Raw genomic sequence first — 27,889 nt, forward strand, 5'->3', positions numbered from 1 at the left:
GATTTATTATCATGTTATTATTTTGTTATTACAGGTTTGGGCATATACTAAGTGCTTAAAAGAAGAAAAAAAAAACTAGCTATCCAAGTAGAACATAAAAGCTTGAGTTGCACTTACTTCATTTCAGTCCATCATAATAACTGTGTATACAGTACAGTATATAGCTATAGTATAGAATATTAATTATAGTATAGTATAGGACGGCCTTTGCAAGAAAACACCATTGAATTTTTCACCTTGAAAATATGAAATTTCACAACGTTGGTAAGGGGTTTTTTTTTTTTCATTTCATTTCTTTCCTTAACAATGTGACAGTGAATTGAGTTCATAATAACAGTATACATATCAGATAGAAGGTCCTTTGCAAGAAAATGGCATTAAAATGTTCTACTTATTGAAAACGTTTTGCCAGTCTCAACATAAAAGACATCAGACTATTTCCTTCAGAGCACGTTCTTTATTTTCTTGTATTTTGCCCAGAAATTGTGACAACAAACTGTTTTTGGACAACAGTGTAGAGATCTTACTATTAATTGTCATCTCTTTCCAATTACTACATCTAGTTATTGTAAATAACCAGTATTTTGAAGAGCTATTTACATTAAAAATGGATTGTTCTCACTGAATAAACATTTTCAGAAGAAACATCCCCCTATTCAAGGGAAAATTTGTTACGTATAATAATCAATAATAATAAAAAGTCTGTATGTAAACTCGTCTATATATTTGGACTAAAACAGGCAAGCTGCAGCCTTTTTTTACAGACAGGTAGGTACCGTCAACCGCCGATAATCGACCGGAAATAAACATCAGCTGTCCTGATACTGTCCTGTCCGGTCGCTCCTCGGTATAAGGGTCATTTTATCGTCGAAAAATAGCGATTCCCTTCTGCGAACTCGAGGCCTCTCTGCCAAAGTAACGAAGCCGTATGAAGTGGTGACTTTTGCGAGATGTAGTAAAGACATGGCCGGGTCAGATGGAGAGCAAACGGAGTGCAGCTCGTCAGTAAGCGGGAGCTCATGCAGCAGGCAGCGACGGCGGTGGAGACCTCGCTCCGGTAGTGAGGATGAACTCGGCGGAGAACAACCCGGAGGAACCGCGAGCACACACAGCGGAGGAATAGTGAAAGGCGGCACAGTGTCTGGAGTTAGCGCCATGTCACGAAGTGTAACGTGTCTCCTCCTCGGCGGCTGATTGTCCCGGGAGCTTGCCTTGAATGTTTTTGTGGGAAAACCAGGAGGCTGATAAATTCTGGACATGTCTCCAGGATGTTTCTGTGAAGTCCTCCAGGTCTGCTGGGCTTTCCAGATAATTTCTCCTTTTCCTCCTGTCGATTGTGACGATTTTTACTATTCAAACGAATGAAACTGACTAATTGAAACACTTTACTGAAGCTGTGGAGTGAATTCAGTAGAGTTCTCACCATCCCACTTGGACTGTACCGATGAGAGGTGAATAAAATTACAATGAAGGAGAAATATAGCTGCTTTTGGCTCAGACTCCACCCACAGCTCCACCTGTAACCAGAGAATGACTTAAAAGATGAAAGTGGATCGTATCTCCTAAACCAAGACAACTTATTCTCACTGAGATGGAAACAATCAAACATCATTTAGGTTAGATGTAATTTGGCAAATTAATACAATTTAAACCGTGATAGCGGGTATAGTGGTTTAGAGGTTTGCACGTTTGCCTCGGACCTCCAGGGTTTGGGGTTTGATTCCTGCCTCTGATCTGTGAGTTTGTATGTTGTCCCCGTACTTCGGGGGTTTCTTCTGGGTACACTGGTTTCCTCCCCCAGTCAAAAGACATGTGTTGTAAGCTGATTGGCATTCTGAAATAGTTGTGTGTGAATGTGGGCGCGATTGTGCCCTGTGATGGGTAGCACCCAATTCAGGGTGTTCCCTGGGATAGGCTCCAGGCTCCCCCGTGACCCTGTGTAGGATAAGTGGTATAGAAAATAGATGGATAATCTGTAACAAGATTGGAAACAATCCAGATCTTGAAACCCTGATTTCTGCATAACCAACACGACCACTCATGCAGGCACTCACAGATCCTAACCTTTTTGACGTTATGTAATGCTCCCCTAATACATAATACATAATACTGATACATAATATTTAGACATCAAATCTATGGAAGATATTAAAATGCCGATAATAGTTATATCACATAATGATATAAACCTACTGGCATTTTCAGCCCTGACAGTAAATTAGCTTCAGTCCGTACACTTGGTCCTGCGCTCTGTGGTAAGAGGTTATCCTGCAGGGGGCGGTACTGTTTATTTCAGCCTGTAGTATTCGCGGAAGGAAATGATTGTAACACCCGCCAAACGTCATTTTGTTGTGGCTGGGTTTGCTAGCTACTGATGGCTACTTATACCAGCTTAAGGGTAAGCAGTTTATTACTTTAAAATTAATGAATTAAAAGCAGTTACACATTAGAGAGAGGCTACCATTTCCTGAAAACAAACTTTGAGGTAGAAATGTTCTGTGTAGGGTAAGTTTAGGTAGCTTTGTGTATGTTGTTTACTAACCAAGCTGCACTGCTGGATTTCAGTCAAAACCAGATGCAAATCGATGAACCGGAGGTCTGTACTATCAAGAAAAAACGTGTAGCTAATGTGCCTGTCTTTTATTTCACAGTCCATCTGCTGCCAAAACACTAAGCTAGCGATTTCGTTAACTAATTGTAGTCAGTTAAAGAAAAACCAGAATCCAGTTAGCTTATCTGCCTAACCACAGTATTTGTGTCTCAGTGTCCTTAACAATGGACATTGAGTTGTACGTTGTTGTGGTGGTTAAAAAAAAGACAATCCGACAGATTTTCTTAGTCGAAAGACATAGCCTCAAAAAGTCGAAAGGCTATCACACTTATCTTAAGCTATAGGCTACTATTTAGAGAATGTTTAGTGTAAACCCGTGGCAAGTAGTGAGAGAGAAACCTAAAGTCATCCAACATACAGACTAGCAGTTCTTATTGTTATAATTAACTGGGGTTGCCAGGTCACAGCAAATTTCCACACAGCTATATTTTATAAACCACACAAACGACTTGAAACTGGGAATTGGAAAAGAGATGTATTTTATTCATATTTTTTCTCAGTCTTTGCGTGAAAATAAATTTCCGACCCCATTTCTGATTTACAGACCGTCCATAGTCCGCTTTTCCTATCGCAATATATCGTACAACAGAAATGATCTACATAATAGACATAGCTGCATTTACACTTCCTTTCGCTGAAATGTATTGGACTTAATTCCGTTTACTTGCTGTACTGTAAATCTCGGAGGGTGCGGAGTATTTTTAAATAGCACAATCTGGCAACCCTGTTGTTAATGGTCCTGTCCAGTGTTCCTCCTCCGAGCTTGAAGCAGCGGGATTTGTGCCCCTATGTTAACCTTTTATTTAACTTTTGAATTTAACATGTATGGAGATGTAAATGATTATTTTGTGAAAATTAACATTTGGTAATAAGCCATAAGCAATATAGAAAAAAAAACTAGGTACCTTGATCAGAATGAGTGTCTGTCAGTGATTCTGTTTAAATGAACATCTTGCTGTGATTTTGATCATTGTTAATTAAACCACAAGTCCCCGACCCTGTCTTGCACATTTCAATGTTTTCTCTGCTCTAACTCACCTGATTACTAATAACTAATCAGCTTATAAAATGCACCTATTATAGTTACCTATTATTGTAAGAAGTCATTTTGACACAGGGAAAAAAGATAATGCTGTAGTTTAAATTATGAGAAATTTGACATTGGATGCATGTAAATCTATTCTATGAGACCTCTAAAACAAAATTAGGCACGTTTCAAAACCATAATAGGTGCGCTTTAACAGCCCTTCCTGAGTGTATTAAACCAACAACAGTGATTTTGAAGCCTATTGTTTATCAATGTAATAATGAGGTTCATCATCATTGTAATGTCAAATCATTCTTGTCAGTGAAATGCTGGTTCAGGTTCTGGGTGAATTCACCACTAGAATACCCATCTAGTATATTAAATTGGACCAGCACATTTACTGTAATTGTCTCTTTTCATTACTCCTAGAAGCGAGATGAAAACAGGCCGGAAATGGAAGTCCAGCTCTCCAGAGCCTACACATGCAAAAGTTGCCAAGAGGGAGCCAAGATCCTATGCTGAAGGCAGACTGACCTTCAGTCCAGAGAAGATTTTCACTCCTAGCAAGAGAAAAGTCTGGAATACATCTTCTCCCAGAAGGCATTCATCTAGATTAAAGTGTCATGGCCAAGAACCAGGTGCAGTATGAAGAACTTGAAGGGCATTATTGTAGTTGTTCTGGTTGTGATCATCGTTTGAAGTTCTTATTGGACCTTTGCTTCTACTCCCATTGCAGAGGTTTTAATCTACACATGTTAAAGGCTGTACAATCTGAAAACATGTCAAACCAGTTAATTGGTTTAATGTTAAATAGAAAACTAAAGCATATAATAATGACTGGATCTTGATCGCTGATATTTTTTGCGTACCATACCAAAGCCCATAGTATATAGGTCAGCCACTAAACAGTAAAGTTTAACACTGACATGAATAACATGATCCTTTATTTTATTTTGGTAATTGCCAGACCTTCAAATGGACACATAAACAGCATAATACAATATCTTGTATTCAATTTCATTAAATCCAATAAAGACATCTGGATTTTATCCCAATAATTGGGTTATTCTGTGCATGAATATCATTAATTTGATATTTGTGAGGCTTTGCTTTTCTATGCCAGTGCAGGTCTTGGATTTATTTTACAGTAGTGACTCCGTAATAATAAAATGCACAAGAGGACATTTTAAGTTGAAAATTTCATCATGTCCTTCTTTGTTAGGTTTAATTGTTGAATGTGACTCTACCTTATAAGTATGTATCATTATCATATATAGACAGGTGACAAATTAAAGGGAAAAAGTAGGAATAAATATTCTTAATGAAGTACTGGGCCATTACAAGCCCCAGAACAGCTTCAGTGCACCTTGGAATTAATTCTCTGTCTCTGTAACTGTACTGGATGGATGAACACCATTTATTTATTTATTTATTTATTTATTTATTTATTTTTCTAAAAGATATTCATTCAAACATTGCTTTGATGGTGGTGGAGATGGTTGTCTAATTTCAGTCTAAAATCTTCTATAGGTGTGTAATTGGGCTGAGATGTGATGACTGTGACAGCTATAGTATATGGTTGACAGAATTTTTACACGCATAAAACCACTGTGTCCCCTCATGGCTTATGAAAGGGCACAGTTTGTCATTCTGGAAGAGAGCGCTCCTGTCAGGATGGAAATGTTTCATCAGAAGATGATCAGTCAGAATAACTTTGTTTGCAGTGACCCTTTCCTATAAGGAGTAAAATGGACCCAAGCCATGCCATTCAAATACTCCCATACTCCCACAACACAGGAGAGCCACAGAGTTGTCCTTTAATTTTTCACCCATCTGTATATGTCTGTTGAAAGAGATATGTAGAAGTGGAGTTTCATGACTAACACATTACTTAAGTGTATGTCAACACGTTGAATTATTGGTGACATTTTTCTTTCTTTCTTTTTTCTTTCTTTCTTCCTTTTAGGTAATGCTGAGAGTGAGCTTGACATGGTACGGTCCTCTAGCATTCTGGAGTCATCCCCCCTTCAGTCAGAGGTGGACACAGAGCTGGGGCTGGTCATCACACTGGGTCAGTTAAGTCTGTGGTGGTGGTGGTGGTTTGTTTTTTTTTTTTGTTTTTTTACATTTTGGATTGTCTGCGTACAAAACATGGTAAAAGTGTAATGAGTTGTTTTTGTTACTTGCGTAGATGAAGAGGGAACTGGGGAACAAGAGCAGCTGAAGACAAAGAGTGGAGAAAAACTGATAAAAGGATTGATAGCACATGATAATAGTGCAATGGCAGATAATGAGAGAGATGCTGAAGCATCCGATCTGGATGAGGACAGCGAGGAAGAGTTCAGAAAATTGGACCGGGACTTAGCCATCAAGTCTAAACAGCACAACCTGACTTCAGTCCACGTACGCAGCATCATTCATGTAGGTCCTGCTGAGCTTCTGACGTCGGTGTTGACTCGTGCTGAATAGTTTAGTTAATATGAGGATTGTCTGTTTAAAGAAGCACGATTATGAACAGTGAAGGTGTAATGACCTATCTTTTGTGCCTTTTTTGGTTGTAGGAGGTGATCACCAATGAGCATGTAGTAGAAATGATGAAAGCTGCTATCAGAGACACCCAGGACATGCCCATGTTTGTACGTGTCATTTCACTGTTTGTCAGTGAATGTTTCCTATTATAAGTTATCGTATGTGTAATGTATAATTGTATGTGTAAGGAACATTTATAATACTTATTTTATTCTGTCAACTCAGGAGCCCAAAATGACACGTTCAAAGCTCAAAGAGGTTGTTGAGAAAGGGGTGGTGAGTTTGGTCTGTTTATTTTATTGTTCATTGGTTGACGTTGCTTGTGTAGACCACTGGATATTATATGAAATTTCTGTTTTGCTTTCTTTTAGGCAATTCCCAATTGGAATATCTCACCTATCAAGAAATCAAAAGAAATAAAGGTATCGTTTACTCTATCTGTCTGTCTTATACAGTACTGTGCAAAAGGCTTAGTCTTGGGCACATGCAAATAAATGCTGTATAGCAAAAATAATGAAATGAAATGTTTCTACATTTAAAAAAAAAAACAATAAAGAGCGGTAAACAGTAATAAACGAAACGAAGGCAATATTTGGTATGATGACTGCTTTAAAAATAAAAATAGATATAAACTCAGCAAAAAAAGAACGTTCCTTTTTCAGGAGACTGTATTTCAAAGATCATTTTGTAAAATCCAAATAAGCTTTACAAATCTTTATTGGAAAGGGGTTAAATTATGTTTTTCATGCTTGTTCAATGAACCATGAATAATTATTGCACATGCACCTCTGGAACAGTCCTTAAAACACTAACAGTTTACAGGCAGTAGGCAATTAAGGTCACAGTTACAATAACTTGGGACACTAAAGTAGACGCTTTCTACTGACTCTGAAAAACACCAGAAGAAAGATGCCTAGGGTTCCTGCTCATCTGCATGAACATGCAATAGACCTGCTGCAGGGAGGCATGAGGACTGCAGATGTGTCCAGAGCAATAAACTGCAATGTCTGTAATGTAAGACGCCTAAGACAGTGCTACAGGAAGGACAGCTGATCGTCTTTGCAGTGGAAAATTACATATAACCATGTATCCCCACCAGATGTGATGGAGAACTTGCAAATGCCTTGGTGAAAGAGTGAAGTAACATCTCACAGCAGGAACTGACCAATCTGGTGCAGTCCATGAGGATGAGATGCGCTGTAGTACTTAAAGCAGCTGGAGGACACGTTAGATACTGATTGTTACTTTTGATATTGACCCCCAATTTGTTCAGGGACTCATTATTCCATTTCTGTTCATCAAATGTCTGTGAAACTTGTTTAGTGTATGTCTCAGTTGTTGAATCTTTTTACTATGTTAATACAAATATTTACGTATGTTAGGAAACTTGCTGGAAATAAAAGCAGTTGAATGTGAGGATGTTTCTTTTTTTTTGCGGAGTTTATATGTATATGTTGCGAGCTGTGACTATCTTTAGTATTATTAACACTTCTGTGTTGTTTTAGCAATCACTAAATGAAGGATTAGGGATTCAGTCCAGTAGATATGAAGAAGCATACTATAGTGAGACTCTGCCACAGAATCACAGCTATTCTGTTAACCAGCACAGAATCATAACCTCTGAGCCAACATTGTCCCATCAACATCTTATTTTCCAGCATCTTATTCAAACTTTAAAAGATTGTCAATTCTTTCTTTCCAGCCTCCTCAGTTTGTGGACATTCCTCTTGAGGATGAGGAGGACTCTTCAGATGAAGAGTATTATCCTGATGAGGATGAAGAGGATGAGACTGCAGAAGAAGTGTGTAAATCTCACCCATTCATGATATTTTATTTTCTGAGGAAAAAATGTGTGATTTCTGAAGACAATCTTAATGCAATTGATTGTATATTTGTGACACACAGACTATCCTCGAGAGTGACCTGGATAGCATAGCATCATCACCACGTATCAGTAGACGAGCTTGCTCTTGCACACCCATAGAGCTCTCAGAGTGTGATGAAGAAAGAAGCAGCAGTCCACGAATGGTACCATGCAACAGTTTTACAGCACTTTCATGTTCATTCACAATAAGAGTTTAGAACATTTGGGGACAATGTTTGGGACAGTGGGTTTGAGTGTCTGTGTAATTGACCTTTTTGTAAGCTAAAATTGGGAACTCACTTCCATGACAGGACCAAAAAAGCTATAAAATGTTTTCAAAGCCAAACGTTTGTACAACTAGATCTTTTAGATGGTCCACACTTGATACCTTTTAACTAGCTTTTCTAGATTTGAACTTCAATTAAATTTCAATGTTGTACATCTTTAGTCTGAGTCTAAACAAGCACATGATTTTATTTTTCCTTTTCTCTCTCGTTTTAAGAAGACTAGGCACTTGAGAGTAGAAGCAGTGCCTATGGGCCCTCCTGCTCCACCCTCCCTGTCTGGTGTGCCTTCTCGGCCCTCAAGGGCTCTTGATTCATTTATGGAGAAACTGCATGCTGTGGATGAAGAGCTGGAGCTTAGTCCCCTCTGCATGGAGCCTTACCAGGTATAGAGATTGTTGGAGAATAGATTATCCTAGATTATTTATGGTACCATCTTAAATCAGCAGTTTTTTTTTTGTCACAACAGTAGCTCAATTGTAAGCCAAGAACATCAGAACATGAACTTAGACTCTGCAGCTGTACCTGTCTTGTGCATTTGTAAATTTACATAAAGTGAGCAAGACACATTGCAGCATAGGTCTCCTTGAACTTTTCTTGGCAGCCACCAGTTATCCGTTACCAATAACATTGTTTATTTGTATGCCTACTGCCGCCCAGTGAGAGTTTTGAATTTGGAAGAACTCCGTCTGATTCCCTCCCACAGGCTCTGAGTAGTGGTGAGAATACTGAGGAAAGCCTGGTGGCATGCCGGACACGATCCAAGCGTCCATTGAGGGATGTTCCGTTGGACCAGCTGGAGGCTGAGCTTAAGGCTCCTGACATCACGCCGGACATGTATGATTGTGTCTCAGCACTGGAGGACAAAGAGTGGAGCCACTGGCTGCAAGGCCTCATGACAGCACACCTGGACAACGAAGGTCAGATCTGCAACAATTGATAGAGCTGCACTTTACTTTGTATTTAACTACGCATCCAGCATGAAAAGCCTCACACGTGTTATTTAAGTGATTGAACACTTTACAATTTGTGTTGGAATGATCTGTTCAATTTCGATATTTTTTTTCTTTTCATTTGATTGTTGTTGATCTTCAGTCCCCAGTGAATGTGAGAACTAATTACTTTCTCTCCTCTCACTTTTTATTGTTTCTTTTCAGAAGAGGGTGATGATGATGATGATGATGATCCTGAATATAATTTTCTTGATGATCTTGATGAGCCTGATTTAGAGGACTACCGCAACGACCGTGCAGTTCGCATTACTAGTGAGTTCAGTCTGGTCCTAACTCTCATTTGTGCATTTCTGTACAAGATGCCATATTTCTCTAATGTAGACAGCACAGATCAGACAAGTTGCTTGGTTTAAAGTATTATCATTTTTTTCTCGCTTTTCCTGCAGAGAGGGAAGTTAATGAGCTCATGGAGGAGCTACTTGAGACGGTAAAATGAGCTTACAAAATACACTTGCAAAAAAAAAAAGCAGTCTTTTATTATCATTCTTTTTTATATTCCATCCCTCTGTGTTAACTGACTTTTTTTTTTTTGTCTTATTCTTAGTTCCAGGATGATTTGGGAGTAAATGAGGATGAAGAAGCCAATGAGGAAGATGAGGAGCGGGGAAAAGTGTCTTCACAAAGTGCTGCCAAATTCAATGTCCCCCAAGCCATTCGGTACTCCATATTTGTCCATGTCTAGTACATGTATAAACACTTTTAACAAGGCAGAACTGTTTGTTCTAACACAAACACACACGCTCTCTGTCTCTGTTGTCTGTCGTCTATTTCGGTCTCTTTCACTTTCCATTTCCATGTCTGCGATTCAGTGAAGGTGCCACAGGGCACGTACTCATAGAGCACATTATGGCATTACACCAGGAGCTGTTTATTCCATCTGAAATTAAGGGATGCCCCACTTCCAACCAATACCAATATCTTTACAATTTTCTGAGGCAAGACTGACATCCTCACAGTAATCAAGCCTGCTTTTCTCAAGCTACTGAAGTTGTTTTGGTAGTCAACCCTACATTATCAAAGTATAATCAAATCATTCATCAGCGGGTTGGACCGTAAAGCATATCAAATTCTATCCAAGCCAGTGTAAATCCTGATACTGATCAGTATTTGGTGCGTACCCACCCAAACACCGTACAGAGCTTTTTCAGACTATGTCCGCATTTGAAATGCTAGGAAGAGATGAAGTATGGTTTTACTATGTAGGCAGGCTTTGGACAAAAAAAAAAAAACGGGATCTTTTATTTTTCAATCTATTACTTTAGCTATTCAGCAATTTATCTTTCTCTCTGCATGCACACACACACAGCTCTGTGCTGCTTAGCTCTCTCTCTCGTGGCTCTCGTCTCTCCCTTTTTTATCCTTGCCGCTGCTCGCTGAAACACAGAAAACATGTTAGACAAATCCCGCACATAGCTCCTTACCACTCACTTTTCCCAACTCCGCCCTCCATTCACATTACAGGTGCTCAAACAGGCCCTGGCTTCCACAAACTGGTACTGAACTTTGAAGAATCCAGCATCAGTTGATCTCTTATGAAATTTAACACCTTAACCTAATGAACTTACCACTCTTGCGCTATATTTAAATTAACCATTTAAAGCTGCTGAATAATATTTTAAAAGTTTGCTCAGTCTGGTAGGAAAAAAATGTTTTTGTAACATGGGTGGTGCTGTGTTCTGTGTTCTCCGCTGCTGCATATTAATGTAGGGTATGACTTCCAAGTCAATGCACATTGAGAGAGAATTTTGTGCTATTTTCCTCAAACTACATAACAAGAAGTAACATGCTTAAATAGTAATGGCACTAATGTTATACTGAAAAAACTATTTAGCATGGTAGTATGCAGTTTGGGACAAGGCCTGAATGTTCGTGACTCAAACATGTTGTAGTGTAGGCTCGCTTCTATCCGCATCAGAGGTGGCTTCATACATCTCCGCGGCCAATAGATGCACATTAGCCCACTTGCGCTAGCTAGCTAAAATACTGCATAGGGAACAAAACCCAGTAAATTTTTGGTTGCTTCTGCTGTGTGATCCCTGTGTTTTTATTATATAATGTATGTACGCCACCTGGCCAAAAAAAAAATTCACGCACACTAAAATTTTGTTGCACTATCTTTAGCTTTGATTACAGCGTGCATTCATTGTGGCATTGTTTTGAAACCTTGTGCAACCTGACAACATTTTTTTCCATCCAGAGTTGCATTAATTTTTAGCCGAGATCTTGTATTGAGCATCGGAGAGTCGAACCACTCCGTAAAGTCTTCCCAGCACATCCCAAACACTTTCAACGGGCTTACGGTCAGGGCTCTGTGGACAATTCATGTGTGAAAATGATTCCTCATGCTCCCTGAACCACTCTTTCACAATCTGAGCTCGATGAATCTTGGCATTGTCAGGGAAGAAAGAAATCCGTTTATCTAATAACCCGGTCATTCAATACATTCAGGTACTCGGCTGATTTCATTTTATTGCTGCATAATGTTGCTGAGCCTAGACCTGACCAATTGCAGCAACCCCAGACCATTACACTGCTTCCAGAGGCTTGGAGAGAAGGCACTATGCATGATGGGTGCATCACTTCATGTGCTTCCCTTCTTACCCTGCTACACCCATCGCTTTAGAATAGGGTAAATCTGGACTGGACCACATGACCTTTTTCCATTGGTTCACCGTCCAATGTTTATGCTCACTAGCAAACTGAAGTCGTTTTTATCTGATTATCCTCACATTGATTAGGTCACACAGTTGTTTAGTCCCAATCCTGTAAGTTGACATCGCATTGTGCATGTGGAAATGCTCTTACTTTCACTATTAAACATAGCCATGAGTTCTGCTGTCCATTCAAACTGTTCATACTGACTTCACCAAACGTTTTAAAGATCTCAGATCACGATCATTCAAGATTTTGAACATTCATTCTTCCGAACAGATTTCTTCCTCAAAGTTGACAGTACACCACTCTTCTTCCAGGTGTTAATAATGTGTTGGACAGTTCTTAACCCAATTCCAGGGATTTCAGCAATCTCCTCAGTTGTTTTCTTTGCTTTAGGCTAATAATTTGCCCCATCTGAAACACAGTAACATCTTTTCCACGAGCATGGGATGCAACTTCCGACATGGTTGTTTAAGACATGAGAAACTGCATCAGTTAGGGTTAAAAGAATTGTTGCCAACTGAAACATATTAATCACTGCAATAATGATCCAATCATAGGCTCTTATTTTATAGGCAGTGTATTTTGTTATCCAGATTGTCACACATTTTGCATAAGCCAGATAATGTCAGCTTGCTTGCTGAAATGGAGAAATACACACACACTAAGGGAAAGCTGACACCTTGAATGACTTGGATCACCCAATATAACCGAGTTTGAAATACAAAAATGCAGAGAAACACAGAATCACCTCCCATTTATAAAGCTGGCCGTCATGCGTTCTTTTTCCCCATTGTTAACAAAGAAATCCTACACACAGTGTGTGTGTGTGTGTGTGTGTGTGTGTGTGTATATATATATATATATATATATATATATATATATATATATATATATATATATATATATATATATATATATATATATATATATATGATTATTTTCATAATCGATTAGTTAGCCGATTATTTTTTCCGATTAATCAGATGGGGCGGGGCAAACTTTCAGTACCATTTTTTCGTTAGTTTAAAATTAAATCCACAAACTGAGTCTTACAAAAGTAAATTTTAGACTAAAAGTTTACACAACTGTTTGTCTAAATATACACATAGACACACACCAGAATATATATTGTTACTTTAGGACCATAGTTTAATTCAGTGCTTTTTGTGCATCCATAAAAAAATGCATAAATACTTGATACATAAATACTGCATATACTTAATGCATATACTTAATGCATAATCCATAAATACTTATACATCAGTATTTATGCATTTTTTTATGGATGCACAAAAAGCACTGAATTATACTACGGTCCTAAATCAATAATTAAAAACTCTTTCACTGCACCTTGTAGTTTTTGTTAATCACTGCCTTTAGACATATTATTTTACTTGTGTTTGCTTTTGATCATAATGTTTTAATTAGACATTACAGATCTTACTCGCGCTACACTGTGCATCACCGCGTCTGCACTGCGTGTGAGGAGCAACGCGGCCTCGTTACTAATACATCACTTCTGTTATAATAAAGGACATAAGTTACACTGATACAGCATATAATGTCAATAAACCTAAATTAAACTAAACCTTTTAAAAACTCGTGACAGCATCACTGTCGTGCTGGTGCTACACAAACTCCGCTTTATAAAGTTTATAAATCTTCTCTGCGGTGTTTAATATAAAATGTTCCACTGCCTTAGAGGACTTGGAGGTCGCACATTTTCTTCCTCAGTCACTTGACGGTTTTGCCTCCGTCTGATGGTCATTGAGATAAAAGAGAGTCATGTACGGTGATTCTGGGTACTAGGCAAAAGCCGACGCCGTCGCATTACGTGCGTGTGACGTCATGTAGGAAGCGGCTTATACTTCCGGTTAGTAAAAAAAAACACTAGTGTTCCATTTGAGATGATATCACATTTCTAAAATCCACACACTAGATGGTAGAGTACACAGTCTATAGTGTAAGTGCGCAGTACTTCATTTGGGACACAACTTTAGTATTTACTCTCTGAAGCGTGTTTTCGGAAGAAAAGTAACGTAATGAGTAAATCTCCACCTTGTCGCACGCAGACCAACTAACTGATAGTGAGATTCGTTGACAATGATTTTCACAATCGATTTATTATCGTTTTATCGATTAGTTATTGCAGCTCTAATATAATCTCACACACACACACATAGTCCTCCCTTTGGGACGGAGCAGCAAAGATGTGCTGTGTCTGTTTGGGTAGGGAGGCAAAGAAAAGTGCTCAAAGTGTCCCCTGCCTTGTAGCAGAGTGAGAGCAAGGTGTGAACACTGAGCTACAGCGCATACGTGCTCAAACTCACCTAGGCCCTGATGTTGTTTACCTTCTGGTGAGAGCCTCCAGGTGTGGTTTAGTGGCAGTATATCTCCTGTTCAAAAGCCATGGTGGCTCAGCTATCGAGGAACTTGTTAATAATTATAATGCATTTCTACTCCTCAGTGTTTGATTTTCCTCTGAGCTCTTGAGTGTCTTTCATTGAACATGTGTTTTGTGATTGGCTATTTATATGGAACATTGTTCAATTCTGTAGAATCTGTTATCAGTAAGCGAGCATGTAGTACTGCATGTCAGCCTCACGAATGAAAAAGAAAGCACTTGATAAAATGCTTAATTTCTTAAAATGCAAAACTAATGCCAGGTCACATTTAATTATGTTAGTTAAGGCCAGAGTGTCATTTGAACACTGTTGTGGGGTCTTGGGTGATGTTAGTTACTGGAGTTTTTCCCTTTCTCTCTTTGTGACTTGTCCTCTGAAAGGTCTGTCTGTCAATCCAGGCAAAGAAGACAGGAATAGAGCTTATTTACTGGGTTAGATGGCAGCTGTGTACATGACAAACATGCGCACGCACACACACACTTTTAGATACCATTGTTCCCATAATTTTCGTTCATTTAGAATTGGGGGCTCCAGTGCTCTTACTATATACCATGATTAACCCTGAATTTGAATCTTCAAACACTGATTAAATTTGTTTACATGGATTTTCTTTATATATTTCGCTTAAGTATCAAATTCTAATGCAGTATAATACGTTGAATTAACTACACCCTCTGATCCTTTTTTTCCAAAGCATAATATGCCATGATTTCTCAAAAATATAATGATGCTACAGGAGTAGTCTTGTGCAGCCTGAGAGACCTGTACCCTTGCCTGCCCATGATAAGTGCTGGTCAGGTGGTTATGTGCCATTAGTAGGAGTAAGTGATCAGTAATTGAGTGTGTGTGTTTGTGCGTCACGTAGCTCTGGGAACATACGCTTATCTCCTGCCTGGATTGAAGCTCAAAATGTTAACGAGCTGTAATGACGTCTGTGTTTCTTGTTTCCACGACGACATAAAGCTGTGTGTGTGTGTATTTTCATGTGGATGTATTCATGTGTGCTGTTATAAGGGTTAGAAAGAGCTTTCTGTGTTTACATTTTTTGTTTAATCAAGTGTGGGGTATGGGTTATTTATTTGTTTGTTTGTTTGTTTATTTATTTATTTTCCTCTCCAGGTATGGCACTTAAGAAAGCAAAGATTTATGATGCGTAACAAATATTTCTTTGGTCGCACAGTGCTTTTTATCCATAAACAGTGCCATGGTAAAATTACAGTATGATTATTCCTGTGCATATGCATTTTTATTTGTGGGTATGTACAGTGGGTTCCCAAAATATTCTTCACGTTTTGCACATTTTTTTGTGTTATAGATTTTTGATTTACAATGGATCAAGTTGACTTTTTCGCCATTAATCTGCACACAATAATCAATAAGAGAAAAATGAAAAGGTGGTAAGAAAGATTTGCCAATGAATTTAAAAACAAATTCTGGGCTCTCATTTAGCTGCACTATATGGCCAAAAATATGTGGACACCTGTTCATCACACCCATATGTGCTTGTTGAAAATCCAATTGCAGATTTAGTCCCTCCTTTGCAGTCATAATAACTTCCACTCTTCTGGGAAGGCTTTCCACTAGATTTTGTAGCATGGCTGTGGGGATTTGCCCATTCAGCCGCTAGAGCATTAGTGAGGTCAGGCACTGATGTTGAGCGCGGAGGCCTGGGGTGCAGTCGGCATTCCAGTTCATCCCAAAGGGGTCCAGTGTGGTTGAGGCAGGTCACTCAAGTTCTTCTACTCCAACCTTGGAAAACCATGCCTTCATGGACCTCACACTGTGCACAAGGGCATTGTCATGCTGGAACATATTAGGCAAATTGTAATGCTAGAGCATACAAAGACATTCTATACAATTATATATAATTGTGTGCTTCCAACTTTGTGGCAACAGTTTGGTGAAGAACCACAAATGAGTGTGATAATCAGGTGTCAATTTTTTTTTTTAGCCATATAGTGTAAGTATTTAGACCCTTGGCTAAGGCACCTCAAAATTAGCTCAGACACATGCTATTTTTTTTTAATTATTTTAAAGATTTAAAGGTTTGTATTTGTCACACAATTATATACAGTATATTTTTCAGTGAATTGAAAACCTGGCCTACTCCTCTTTAGACTGTGCATTAAATACTAAATCAAAATGTAAAAGAATAGAAATAATAATAAAAAAAACAAGAGAGGAGATAGAATATATGTACAGGAGTGGGCAAAAAAAAAAAAAAAAAAGGGTGTACAAAATAAGCAGCATGTTGCATATTGTAACGATGCAAAGTACAGTGTACAAAATGTCAATAGAGTGCCGAGTGATAGAGTCTTTATTTAGTCCTTTATGGAGTCCTAAGGAATCTTTACGGAGGACATGTCCATGTTGAGAAGTCTGATGGCTTGAGGGAAGAAGCCCCTCTTAAGCCACTCAGTGTTGGCCATCAGATTACTGGACGCTTGTCTTATTGCAGCAGGCAAAACAGACAGTTACCAGAGTGGGTGGAGTCCCTGATGATTTTAGCAGCTCTTGTACTGCAATGCCTGGTGTAGCTGTCATTCAGAGAGGGGAGAGCAACTTGACTGGATACCCCTGTGGCAAATTCAATTGATTCGACGTGATTTCGAAAGGAGCACTACTGTGTATTAGGACCCACGATTCAAAGTGCATGCCTGACCAAAAACCAAGATATGAAGTCCAAGAAATTTTCTGTAGACCTCTGTGATAGATTAAACCCCATTGGAACTCTGCAAAGAGACCTGAATTTGGCTCCTCATCCAACCTGATTGAGTAACTTTAAGGAAGAATGGGCAAAACTGCTAAAATCCAGGTGTGCAAACTTGTCAAGATTTACCCAGGAAAACACAAAGCCGTAATTTCTGACAAAGGTGCTTCTACAAAGTACTGAATAAATAGTTTGAATACTTATGTCAATGAGGGATTTAAATTTAAACGTTTTTAATGAATCTTCTAGAAATTCTGAAAACTTATCGCTTTAATCTAATCTAAAACACAGATTAGGCAAAAACCGAAGGGGTATGAGTTGTTTCTGAACCCACTGTACGGTTTATAATTTTGAAGTAGCTCAATCAGCTTGCACCGTTTTTGGTAAATTCAGTGCATGTATAGCAGAAACAGGAAAGTCATGAGCATGAGGAAAAAGTATGGCAACTTTCAAATCCTCCTGAATCTCCTAAAAATGCAACTACAAAGGTTAACAATTGTTCTCGGTGTGTGCCCAGATTTGAGGAGCCACTGGCCCACATGTTGACCGCGTGCAGGCGTACAGTCCGTGAGCAGCTAGATGCTCTCCAGCAGCGTCGAGAACCCCTGAGCCGACCTCACCACAACGTACCAGGGCCTGCCATGTTCCTCATCCCTCCTCCCTGTACCTTGATGGTGATGCCTAATCAGAAACGGCAGCTGCAACAGCAAATCCAGCAGGTGAGCACAAGGGAACTTGGTATTAGATTTACAGGAGACAACATGCAGACAGATTTCTGGTCCCAAGATGGTCGGAGTTATTTGGTAAATGGAGATCTGTCATCATCACTTGACACTGTGGATCTGTGACTTATTGAATTCATCGTTTTTCAGAAGTTTCATACTTTGAAGTCCTGATGTAACAGTAAGCCATACTACCTCTCATAATTTGTTGAGTATGCATGTGTTTTTGTTACAGCACGTCCAGTTGTTGACGCAGATGAACATGCTGTGTAGCCCCGTTGAGGCACTACAGAGCCAGGCCGCCACCACCAAACTCTTCTTGGTAAATATCAAAGACTATTTAGTATAAAAGGTGGTTGACTGCAGAGTTAAGGAGATATCTGGGGAGGAGAGGCTCACTTCTCTCTGGGTGTTTCACTAAAACTGTGACAGAATCTGTAGTAGATGTTATTTCATGACTTCTAATTGGTGAGCATTATAGCCATAATCTTGTATAAAAAAAAATTATATGCAAATTGTTCTATATATTTTCAGAAGTATGGGACAATGATGGTATACATCACAGTATTTTTTTATATGAAATTGCAGCCTACAAATGAAAACTTTTAAGTTTAAATCAACAAATTGCTACTGTTTTTTTTTTTTTCTTTTTCTTGAAAACTAAAAGCATTACACTCCAAATGAAAAGGCAAGAAAAACCTTAGTCAACACTTAAACTCCAAACCAGTCCAGCATCAGTGCAACATGGGTACTGTTCCTAATATCCTTTTAAATGGTCCATATAAATCACTTGAAACCAATTATTTCTTAGACAGCTCTTGCTGAAGCTTCACCAATGCACCTGTTCACTGCATCTGTACAAATATACCTAAAGCAGATTTGCAACAAATAACATTTTAAGGCAGATAAATTAGTTTTGGTCATCTGTGCCGAACAGTATTTACAATATTTGTCATCTGTGATGAACAGTATTAATGCTGTATTGGTTTTCTGTGCTGTGTTTTAGACGGAGTTGCAGTCATTTGCAGAGCGGGCAGAGCAGATGAGAGCGGTGGTCGAGCCTGGCTTCAAAAGTGCATTCCGGGTGTGTAATCTGCAACCGTCTCTGGACCTGCTGGAAGAGCTGGAGAAAACAACCTCTCCACCCATTCCTCGGCCCAAAACTACACACACACATGCTGGTGAGACGCCTTGCAGGGGGTCCATCATTTCCTGTATTTTATTTTCATGAACTTGAGCTTTACCTTATGTAATTCTGTGTGCGCTTTCAAAAGTGGTAATTTAAAAAGTGGCATTAAATAATATGTAAAATCATCAAAACTATCAGTTTTTCCTAAACTGAAATTGGTGTTATTTGTAAATATCATAATCACAAGTAAAGCTCTAACATTTTAAATTCTGCTCGTCCTCAAAAAAGAAAAATGCATTTAAAGATTACGTTTCAGTTCCACAGAAAGATACCAACACAACACAAAGAAACATGACCATGAAAAATATTTCTGTCTTTAATGTAGCCTTTATTCTACTATATTCTAGCCTACTGACTGGCAGGCTATTGAGACAATTATATGTTTAATAATATGACTTCTTATGCATATTATAATTCATTAGAGATCATATTTATGAATATCATGAAGTATTTGAAGAGTCCTTGATAACTCGTACCTGTATTATCTCAGTTGGACTTTATATTGATTTAATATTATCCAGAACTTACAGGCAAGCAAAGAGCTGGCCTAGCTCTACTTAGCTCTACATTACTATACCTTATCTACTTGTTGAAAGCATTACTGTCCATTTTAAAGAATTATAAGTTTGCAGTGGAAAATTGTTCATCACTTTGATTATCAGCATCATCCATATTTTTCTACATCATTATCTGAAGCCACAATCCCATAATATAAATAAAATATTCCCACATTGTGTTGGTGAAAAATATTTGGGATTCAGGATTCAACCCTGGGTTTTCCCAGACTATCGTGTATATTTTATTTATGCATGTAGCTGAGGGTAGATTACATCAACAAAAGGTTTCTGTTGTCAAAAAAGTCTTTGTGTATCTGTCTCTGCAGTTCATCGCTACCCGATTCTCCCAGCTCACCTGGCCTGGCTGTTTGCCACTAGGTCATTGTTCTTGTACCCAGAGTTACTGCCCCACTGCAGCCTGGACCCTACCGTGCAACCCTCACGCAGCAAGACTATTTACACGAAAGGAGAGGATGGGTATGCTAATCATTTCCCCTTTTACATTTTATTTGCTGAAATTTTGAAGTGTGTATTTTACTAATGAATGCCTAAAAAGCCTATTACTAAGTATAAAACAAAAGCATTTATGGTATACAACCATGTGTTCCACAGATGGAATCTTATTAACTGGTGCAGTGAACAGTAATCCTAGCTTCCCCCCCATTTCTCTCTCCCGCTCTCTTTCATCTGTTTCTGTCTCTAGTCTGATTGTTCTGGGGCTGAAGCATTTCAGTCAGACCGAATTCCCCCACAAATTAATGAGTCAGTATCTCATTCAGTCTAAAAGGGTGGAGCAGCTACGTACCCGTGTAAGAGACATGTCCTCGAGTAGGGCTACAGACAACATCATCAAGGTGCCTCATCTTGAACTATTTCCTTATACCTACATGATGCCTAAATGAATGATTAATGCATGATTTTACATTGTATAGGCTTAATGTGTTACATGCTTGTGTTTATTTTCATGTCTATTAATAAGTTGAGAGAGATATCTCTGGCTTCAAATAGAATTCATTTCAGTGTAAAGGATTGCCATCTCTCTTCATCAGAGCTGCTAACATTGCGGACTTGTTCTTTTCTTCAGTTTTACTGTCAGCACCATGTTGTTCCCCCACTACCTGTAGCCTGCTGTCCAGTTCTCCCAGGTGAAGAACGCCCACCTGTGGAGAGAGAGAAGAACATCATGCCGAACTGGCTTTTGGTACTGAACTAGAAGTCCTCTTTAGAAAAATTTAAACTATAATTTTGGCACAAATTCTCAGTGTGATGGATCAGTGGTGTTGTATGAGTTTACTTGTATTGTTTTGCATGTCAGAAATAGGATTTTCTTTCTTTCTTTCTTTTTTACACTGAATTGTCTACTTTAAAAAATATAATAATGGCCCATTAAATTAAATTTACTCCAAATAAATTTAACTGTCTTAATATTATATTTTCTTCCAACAGAAAAGCTTGCCACACATACATAAAGCAGTGTGTGAGAGACAATCAGAAGAGAAGACACCATCTGATATGAGGACAACTCTTGCTTTACCCTCTCTCCCCACTTTTCCACAGGGAACACAGTATCCACTGTCCCTCCCTAAAGGTATAACTCTGCCATTGCATCCTTCAGCCAGGCGTGAAGGTTCTGCTCGACCCTCCAAGCCCCGTCCTCTGCACGGTTTTGCACGTCCTGCATCCACACCGTTAGCAAAGGCTCCTCTATGCCCTGTCGGTACAGTTAATTTATTGTCCCCAGTCCCAGCACCCCTCCCCTCTCAAGGAGTAATACTGTTAACTCAGAGCCCCTTAATTCCAGTGAATGAGGCTCTCCCAGTCACTCAGGTAACCTCAACCCCTTCTCATGCAACAGTGCCATTAAACTCTGTTGGTCCTGTTAACTTCCAGTATATTGTTCAACAGCAGGGCTGTGTTAACCCCATAGAGCCTCCAGCTAGTTTGCCCCCGGTGCAGATACCTTCATCTCTAGCTGTAGACTGTGATAGACCTGTCCCCCCTAACGGGGTAGAGAAGTGCATAAACGTTTTGCAGATGAGAGCAGAAGTGCCTAGGAAACAAATCGTGCCTAGAAAACTGCTTTCCATTACGCCTTCCCCATTTCCAACCCAGCTAATCCCTCATACCCCGGTTAGTGTGACACTAGGTAGCACTGCGCCAACTGTCACGTCTGCTAAATTTATAGAAAACAGCTCAAACGCTGCTTCACCACCTATGGTCATCTTCCAGCCTTCCTCCTTACTAGATACTCCTTATGTCCATCCACCAGTACACTCACAAGAATTGGTCAAGTCCTCTAGCACTACACCACCTCAGGATTCATTTTCTCAACCAGTCAGTGGTCAACCTTACCCAGGGACACAATCCAGGCCACTGTTGCCTCGCAGCAGTGTCAGTATGTCAAGCCCAGTCGCTAAGAAGGAGCCAGCAGACAGTGAGTTTAAACTGAAGTCTAGTCCTGTGTTTTTCTCACACACCCCTTCTCCTCCACTTCACGTGACTGAAAGCCTCAAATCAAGCCCTAGCATGCAAAGCGTGAGTGGTCAGGAACAGTCCTGGCCCACATTGAAAGATGAATTTGAATGTGATGAACTAGTGTCAAATCACCGAAGCAACCCTTTGCCAGACACTGTAGTTAATAGCATAGGCACTGAAAATCTCAAAGGTGTTTCATTGGCACCCAATAGTAGCAGTATTGGAGTTACACCACCCACCACCAGCCTCTTGACTCACTCTGATGTACCTGCAAATAATTCTCAGTTTGTGTTACTTCAAGCAGCTTCACAGGTGGGCACACCACAATCCTTTCTAATGCCCAAAACCAGGCAGATCCCAAATCAGCCTCAGTTGCATTTTTCTAAAGGTGAAAGCAAAGTGCCTGAGCAAAAAACTACAGTTTACAGCTCTGAGACTTTTTCTACATCGAGCATGCCAAATGTCAGAGAAGATCATTTATCATTCCTTACTGTTGGACTGCCTTTTGATGGTGCTACGAGCCAAGCACCAGATCTGCCGAGTACAGATCTGGGTGGTGATGAGTTGTGGAAAGAGGATATGGAAGCAGGAGCAAAGGTAGGTGGAGAAGATATGGCATGTGTTCTATTTACAAGCCCCCTCCTTATGCTGTCCGAGTCCTCCTGTAGCCCAGACTCCGATATCAGCCATACGGACAGCAGTACAGAGACATTAGAGAATATGATGGAGGACAGCCCAAACACTGGAGAACAGCACAGCAGCTACTTCAGGAAAGAGAGTGGTGGTGGAAGCACTCATGGCCCTGCTAATTCAAACAGGAGTGAAGAACAAGTTCACAGTGCAGGTGAAGTACCAGGACTGCTCACTTTTACTTCTGGTGCTGAAAACAAGGAACCTCCTGGGGGAGGAGAGGGGTTGAACAAGGGAAAGGGAGATGGTCATCAGAATGAAGGAAGTGGAGGAGGTAAAGAGAGGGATGCAAATGATGAAGGTGAGAAGAGAGGAGATGGGGATGGTGGCAGAGAGACGCAGGGGAATGGAGGAAGGGATAGAAATGATGATGAGAAGGATGGAGATGGAGAGCGTGAAGAGGAAGAGGAGGACTTTGATGAGCTCACACAAGATGAAGATGAGGAGGAAGTAATGTCATCAGCATCAGAGGAATCTGTTCTCTCAGTGCCTGAACTGCAGGTTTGTTCTGAATCTTTAACTCTTTGTTGATACTTTTTTCGATTAGGTATAATTGGTAGAAGTGTGAACATAAACTTTCCCTAAAGCTTTACAGTGGATAAATGATCATCAAAAATGAACTTGGATAGAATTCAGGACAGCCATGTGCCATCTCTGGCCAGAAGTGCAGGGATGCTTCAGGCCCTCAAAGTGTGTGTGTTATCTTTTTATATTTATTTCATTTCCTTACCTCTTCAGGAGACGATGGAGAAGCTGACTTGGCTGGCATCAGAGCGGAGGTTATGTGGGGAAGGGGATTCTGAGGAGGACAACTCTCCAAACTCTCCAAACTCTCCCACCTCCCCTACCTCGCCAATCTCTCAAAACTCACAGGAGGAGAATTCAGAAGATGAGGAGGATGGGGCATTGAAGGGTGAAGAGCTGGAGCCCGGAGAGGGAGAGGGAGAGGCAGAAGCAGAGGCAGAGGGAGAGGCAGAGGGAGAAGGAGAGGGAGGAAAACTGCCTGAAGAAGATGCCCCTCAGGAGGATGACCCTCCACAGAACAGTGGGAAAGCAGCAGGACGTGGTAGAGGTCCGTTCAGTAGATGAGCTTATGTTTCTCTCTTTTTTTTTTTTTTTTTTTTTTTTTTTAAATCTTTTTATTTATTTTTAATGTGTGAGTAATGAATGTGCTGCTCAGTCATTCCTATGGCTGCTAAAAAGATTAGAACACAGATGTATGAATTCATTACTTTTGATAGGTCGTGGTCGCCCCCCACCCCGCAGTCTTAGGAAAAGCCGGCGACAGGAACGGGGCAGCAAGGACACTTCAAAACTACTCCTGCTCTGCGATGATCACATCCTGGATAACGATCCGATGAGGGAGAGCAAGGACATCGCTTATGCCCAAGCCTACCTCAACAGGGTCAGGGGACTTTTCAACTTTAAAAGTAAACTTTTAAACATCTGCAGGATAACAACTTAATGAGATGTACATACCATTAATCAGCTACATTCCCGAGCCTGGATTTATTCTTTCTCCCCCTGTTAATGTTTCTCAGGTGAAGGAGGCTTTGCAGGATTCTCCAGGCAAGGTGGAGGAATTCTTGAGTCTGCTGTATGAGTTTGAGCAGGGAAGCGAGAGTCGTAGTGCAGTTGAGCTCTTCTGTCAGCTAAAACCTCTGCTCAAAGACTGGCCGGAGCTGCTGAGGGACTTTGCTGCTTTTCTTCTTCCAGAGCAGGCTTTGGAGTGTGGCCTGGTATAGCATTCATTCTTTCCTCAGTAATTCACCAATGTATTCATTCATTATATTATTCAAGATTATAGAGATCTCATACGATTTTTATTAATGGAAACTTTTTGCTCATAAATGGGCTTTACGTGGTTTAATAATACAGATGTTTCAAAATCTGTTGAAACAACTGTAGTGACATTGGCTGTTATTGTCTGGCAAACATTACAGAATTCATGTTGGTGAATGAGGCTCAATGTAACAGCAAGCTACAGTAAATACTGAATTGAAACCCAATGTCAGTCACATCAGATTATTCTTTTTTTTTTAATACGTAGTTTGAGGAGCAGCAGGCTTTTGAGCGTAGCAGGAGGTTCTTAAGGCAGTTGGAGATCAGTTTTGGGGAAAATTCTTCTCACTACCAGAAGATTGTGAAAGCTCTTCAGGCTGCATCTGCCCCCACTCCTGCAGGGGTAGAAGAGGTGAGCAACAATATGAAATTAAGAGGCGTACACAAAAAAAAAAAGCTATTTTATTCTTAGACAAAACATAATTTGTTCTTAAAAAGGCTAAACCATTCAGTCCATAACTATGGCGAGCACAGAAGGTTTAAAAGATTTCCCTTGTATTAAGTGTACACTAACTGTTTGAGTGCATTTGTAATCTGAATAATGCTATTCTCTTTTGGTGTCTCAGTTAAAAACACAGATGGCCACCCTCCTTAAAGGTCACACACACCTGCAGGGAGAGTTCTCTGTATTTTTTGACGAGCTCCGTCCACCACCAGCACGTCCAGGACAGTTTGAGGAAGCAATCTGGCCTGAGGATGGAGGGAACATGACAGAAGGAGGTGATGGAGTGAGTTTGGGGAGTGGAGGGTTTGAGGAAGTCACACTCCCTGATCTGGACGAGGAAGAAGAAACTCCCAAAATTCCCCAGATAACAGGAAAGAGCAGGAAAAGAAAAGAGCTAGGCACACACAGGAACTACAAGGTGAGCAAGCTGGTGGAGCGTTCCGGTGGTGACACACACTTATTTTTGTGGTCTTTATTCACTTCCCAAAACCACACAGTCAGTTTCATTGCTTTATTCACTTCTTCATTTATAAGATGTGCCAGAAGTGTTATTGTGGTGTCATCAGCAGGCTTGTGATTGGCCAGAGAAGCACTGCCCCTGCCACTGCCATTTCTCTATTCATGATGCTAAACATCGCCGACACAAGAGGAAAGGCTGCCCCCGCTGCCATGGCGTCAAGGTGTGTCTTATTTTACGTATTAACTATTTGTTTATTTACTAATTCACTAGTGAATAATCCTCTGAATTATTTGCCATTTAGTTTTTTTTTTTAATGATGTACATCACATTGTAATAGGTTTGGAAACTAAGTGCTTTTAAAAAGGTGACTACAACTATATAACATGGGGAAAATTAGATAAAGATTTTGTGTATAAAATATATTTTATCCATATGGTAGTAATAATTGTGTTGGTCAGTGTTATACAAGTGTGATATTTGTGCTGTCTAGGAAAGTGTATTGTGGTATAATTTACCATGATATCAATATTATATCATTAGCTTAAAGTGTGTGTGTGTGTGTGTGTGTGTGTGTGTGTGTGTGTTTGCTCTTTAGGGCACTGATGGTTCCAAGTCGCTGAAGACTAGCGATCACTCGTTCCCCACAGCAGACCCTCTACCTGAGAAACAGGAAGAAAGAGATGAATCAGAAAAAGGAGTAGAGGAAGAGAAAGAGACAGAGACAGAAATTAAAGACGAGTCTGGTAGCGGGGCAAACAGTCCACATCATGGTTTGTGCAGCTACCATTCAGTTTGTTTTACATTACAGTAATAGTTAACTAATCTGTCTATCTCTCTATCAGAGCCAGAAGGTCAAGTGTGGGAGTGCATTGAAGCAGAACCTTTAGCCATCCCTGAAGAAAGGGATGATGAGGAGGATGATAAGGAGGAGGAAGAGGAGGAAGAAGAGGAGTGGAAGGAGGGAGAGAAGGAACAGTGTTCCTCTCCTAGTAAGTCTGTCAGAGAAGAAGAGGTTCCAGTCACTGAACACTCGGACACTTTTCTTCTTCCTCAGCCAGGTGAGAGGGAGATGCCACAGCAGAGCTGGCAGAGTCCCTCATCTGAAACACCGGTCTGTGCCAAGAACATCTCCCTTACTCCAAGTGGAGAGAAAGTCGTGCTCTGGACCAGGTCAGCACCAACATAGACAGTGTTTCACAGCTACATTCGATAATACACCTATATTCAATAATTCTTTACCTACAACCCCAATTTCAAAAAAGTTGGGACACTGTGTGTAATGTATATAAAAACAGAATCTTAACTGGGTCATTAGAACAATTGAGGTGGTGGTGTGGGGCATGCCGAGTTGCAGACCATTGTCCTTTGTGTATTGGTCACACTTTTTGAACGAGTTTTTTGTCTTTTGAATATTGAAACAATGTAATCTGTTAAACTGGCAAAATACATTACTCTACTGCTTACAGTTTAATCTCTAATGGTTATTTTTGCCCCTGCTTCCAGAGAGGCAGATCGGGTCATTTTAACAGCCTGTCAGCAGCAAGGGGCCAATCAGAGCACCTTCCAGTCTGTATCAACACAGCTTGGCAACAAAACTGCCAGTGAGGTATTTGTTACTTTTTTTTGAACTCCATAATTTTAATAAGGGCACTAGATAAGGAATCTCAAGGACCTAGAATTATGTGCCAAAAATATGTCAGGAAAAATACTTGAGAAATATGGTTTAAATATGATTATTTTTGTACCATTTACTACGTTCTGTAGGTTGCCAAGAGGTTTCGGGACCTGATGCGTCTATTTCATACGTCAGCTCAACAGGTCAGCTCAGATGAGGAGGCCACTGAACAGCAGTCAGCTACTGACGAGGAGCAGGACTGACGCACTCCTCTGAGAATAAGCTTACACCAGCTAGACCACATCAGACCAGCTAAAAACACTTGAGCTACAGTTGTAGACAACATGGCTACAATAATAGTGGGAACACAATGAGCTATGGGACTCACATGTTAAAGTTACGTAGCTGAATTTATTACACAAACTGTCATCAGTGTGATTGCACATCAGGGACATGGTGTTATGGAAGTTATGAAAATGAAGATGATGAGGCTCAAAAATTCAACTAATTTATCACCAGCTCATGAACTGAGAATGGCAGCTACTTGTTTTATTACATTGGACTTTTTGTTGTTGTTGTTGTTGTTGTTGTTGTTGTTGTTTTTATATATATATTTGCTTCACAGTGGACATATTGTATATATTGTAAATAGATTGGGCAAGTCCTAAATATGTACAGTATTTTTTACATAAGACGTTGAATTTTTTTTCAGATATGTTCTAGGTTTTGATGAAAAAGTAGGAAGTTCCCTAGTCTATAAAAATAAAATAAAAGACAAATCTAAGAGAAAAAC

General features: G+C 39.8%; 1 protein-coding gene and 1 long non-coding RNA gene across 10 annotated transcripts; one reads left to right on the forward strand and one right to left on the reverse strand.

Moving 5' to 3' along the window:
* Positions 1-437: 437 nt before the first annotated feature.
* Positions 438-3,155, reverse strand: LOC108267649 (uncharacterized). 2 transcript variants are annotated; one of them, XR_006982695.2, is made up of 2 exons: positions 2,543-3,155; positions 438-1,517 (listed from the first exon to the last, which is right to left on the reverse strand). It is a non-coding gene; the product is annotated as an uncharacterized LOC108267649 (long non-coding RNA). The 2 variants fall into 2 exon arrangements; XR_006982694.1 differs by lacking the exon at positions 2,543-3,155 and adding an exon at positions 2,194-2,235.
* gon4lb (gon-4 like b) lies at positions 1,600-27,888 on the forward strand. 8 transcript variants are annotated; one of them, XM_047156165.2, is made up of 31 exons: positions 1,600-1,616; positions 4,068-4,276; positions 5,605-5,709; positions 5,830-6,059; positions 6,200-6,274; positions 6,393-6,443; positions 6,539-6,589; positions 7,870-7,968; positions 8,073-8,195; positions 8,534-8,701; positions 9,022-9,235; positions 9,473-9,580; positions 9,715-9,755; positions 9,873-9,985; positions 17,619-17,820; positions 18,059-18,145; positions 18,830-19,004; positions 19,896-20,046; positions 20,273-20,423; positions 20,654-20,770; positions 21,016-23,235; positions 23,473-23,806; positions 23,976-24,139; positions 24,276-24,473; positions 24,785-24,928; positions 25,143-25,439; positions 25,588-25,701; positions 26,077-26,251; positions 26,324-26,651; positions 26,985-27,087; positions 27,246-27,888. In XM_047156165.2, exons 2-31 carry the CDS (start codon positions 4,075-4,077, stop codon positions 27,357-27,359), a joined length of 6,654 nt encoding a protein of 2,217 aa, XP_047012121.1. In that variant the 5' UTR covers positions 1,600-1,616; positions 4,068-4,074; the 3' UTR covers positions 27,360-27,888. The 8 variants fall into 8 exon arrangements, with proteins under 8 accessions (XP_047012121.1, XP_017327405.1, XP_047012126.1 ...); XM_017471916.3 differs by lacking the exon at positions 1,600-1,616 and adding an exon at positions 2,312-2,398; XM_017471924.2 differs by lacking the exon at positions 1,600-1,616 and adding an exon at positions 2,440-2,505 and having other exon boundaries at positions 26,077-26,224.
* Position 27,889: the final 1 nt, after the last annotated feature.

The sequence above is a fragment of the Ictalurus punctatus genome, chromosome 1 (assembly GCF_001660625.3).
Source record: "Ictalurus punctatus breed USDA103 chromosome 1, Coco_2.0, whole genome shotgun sequence".
NCBI lineage: Eukaryota > Metazoa > Chordata > Actinopteri > Siluriformes > Ictaluridae > Ictalurus > Ictalurus punctatus.

Bases quoted from the DNA above. Each gene is read 5' to 3' on its own strand.
- gon4lb (XM_017471879.3), top strand. The intron at 18,146-18,829 runs GTAAATATCAAA...GCTGTGTTTTAG, and splicing joins CCACCACCAAACTCTTCTTG to ACGGAGTTGCAGTCATTTGC. The intron at 20,771-21,015 runs GTACTGAACTAG...TTCTTCCAACAG, and splicing joins TCATGCCGAACTGGCTTTTG to AAAAGCTTGCCACACATACA.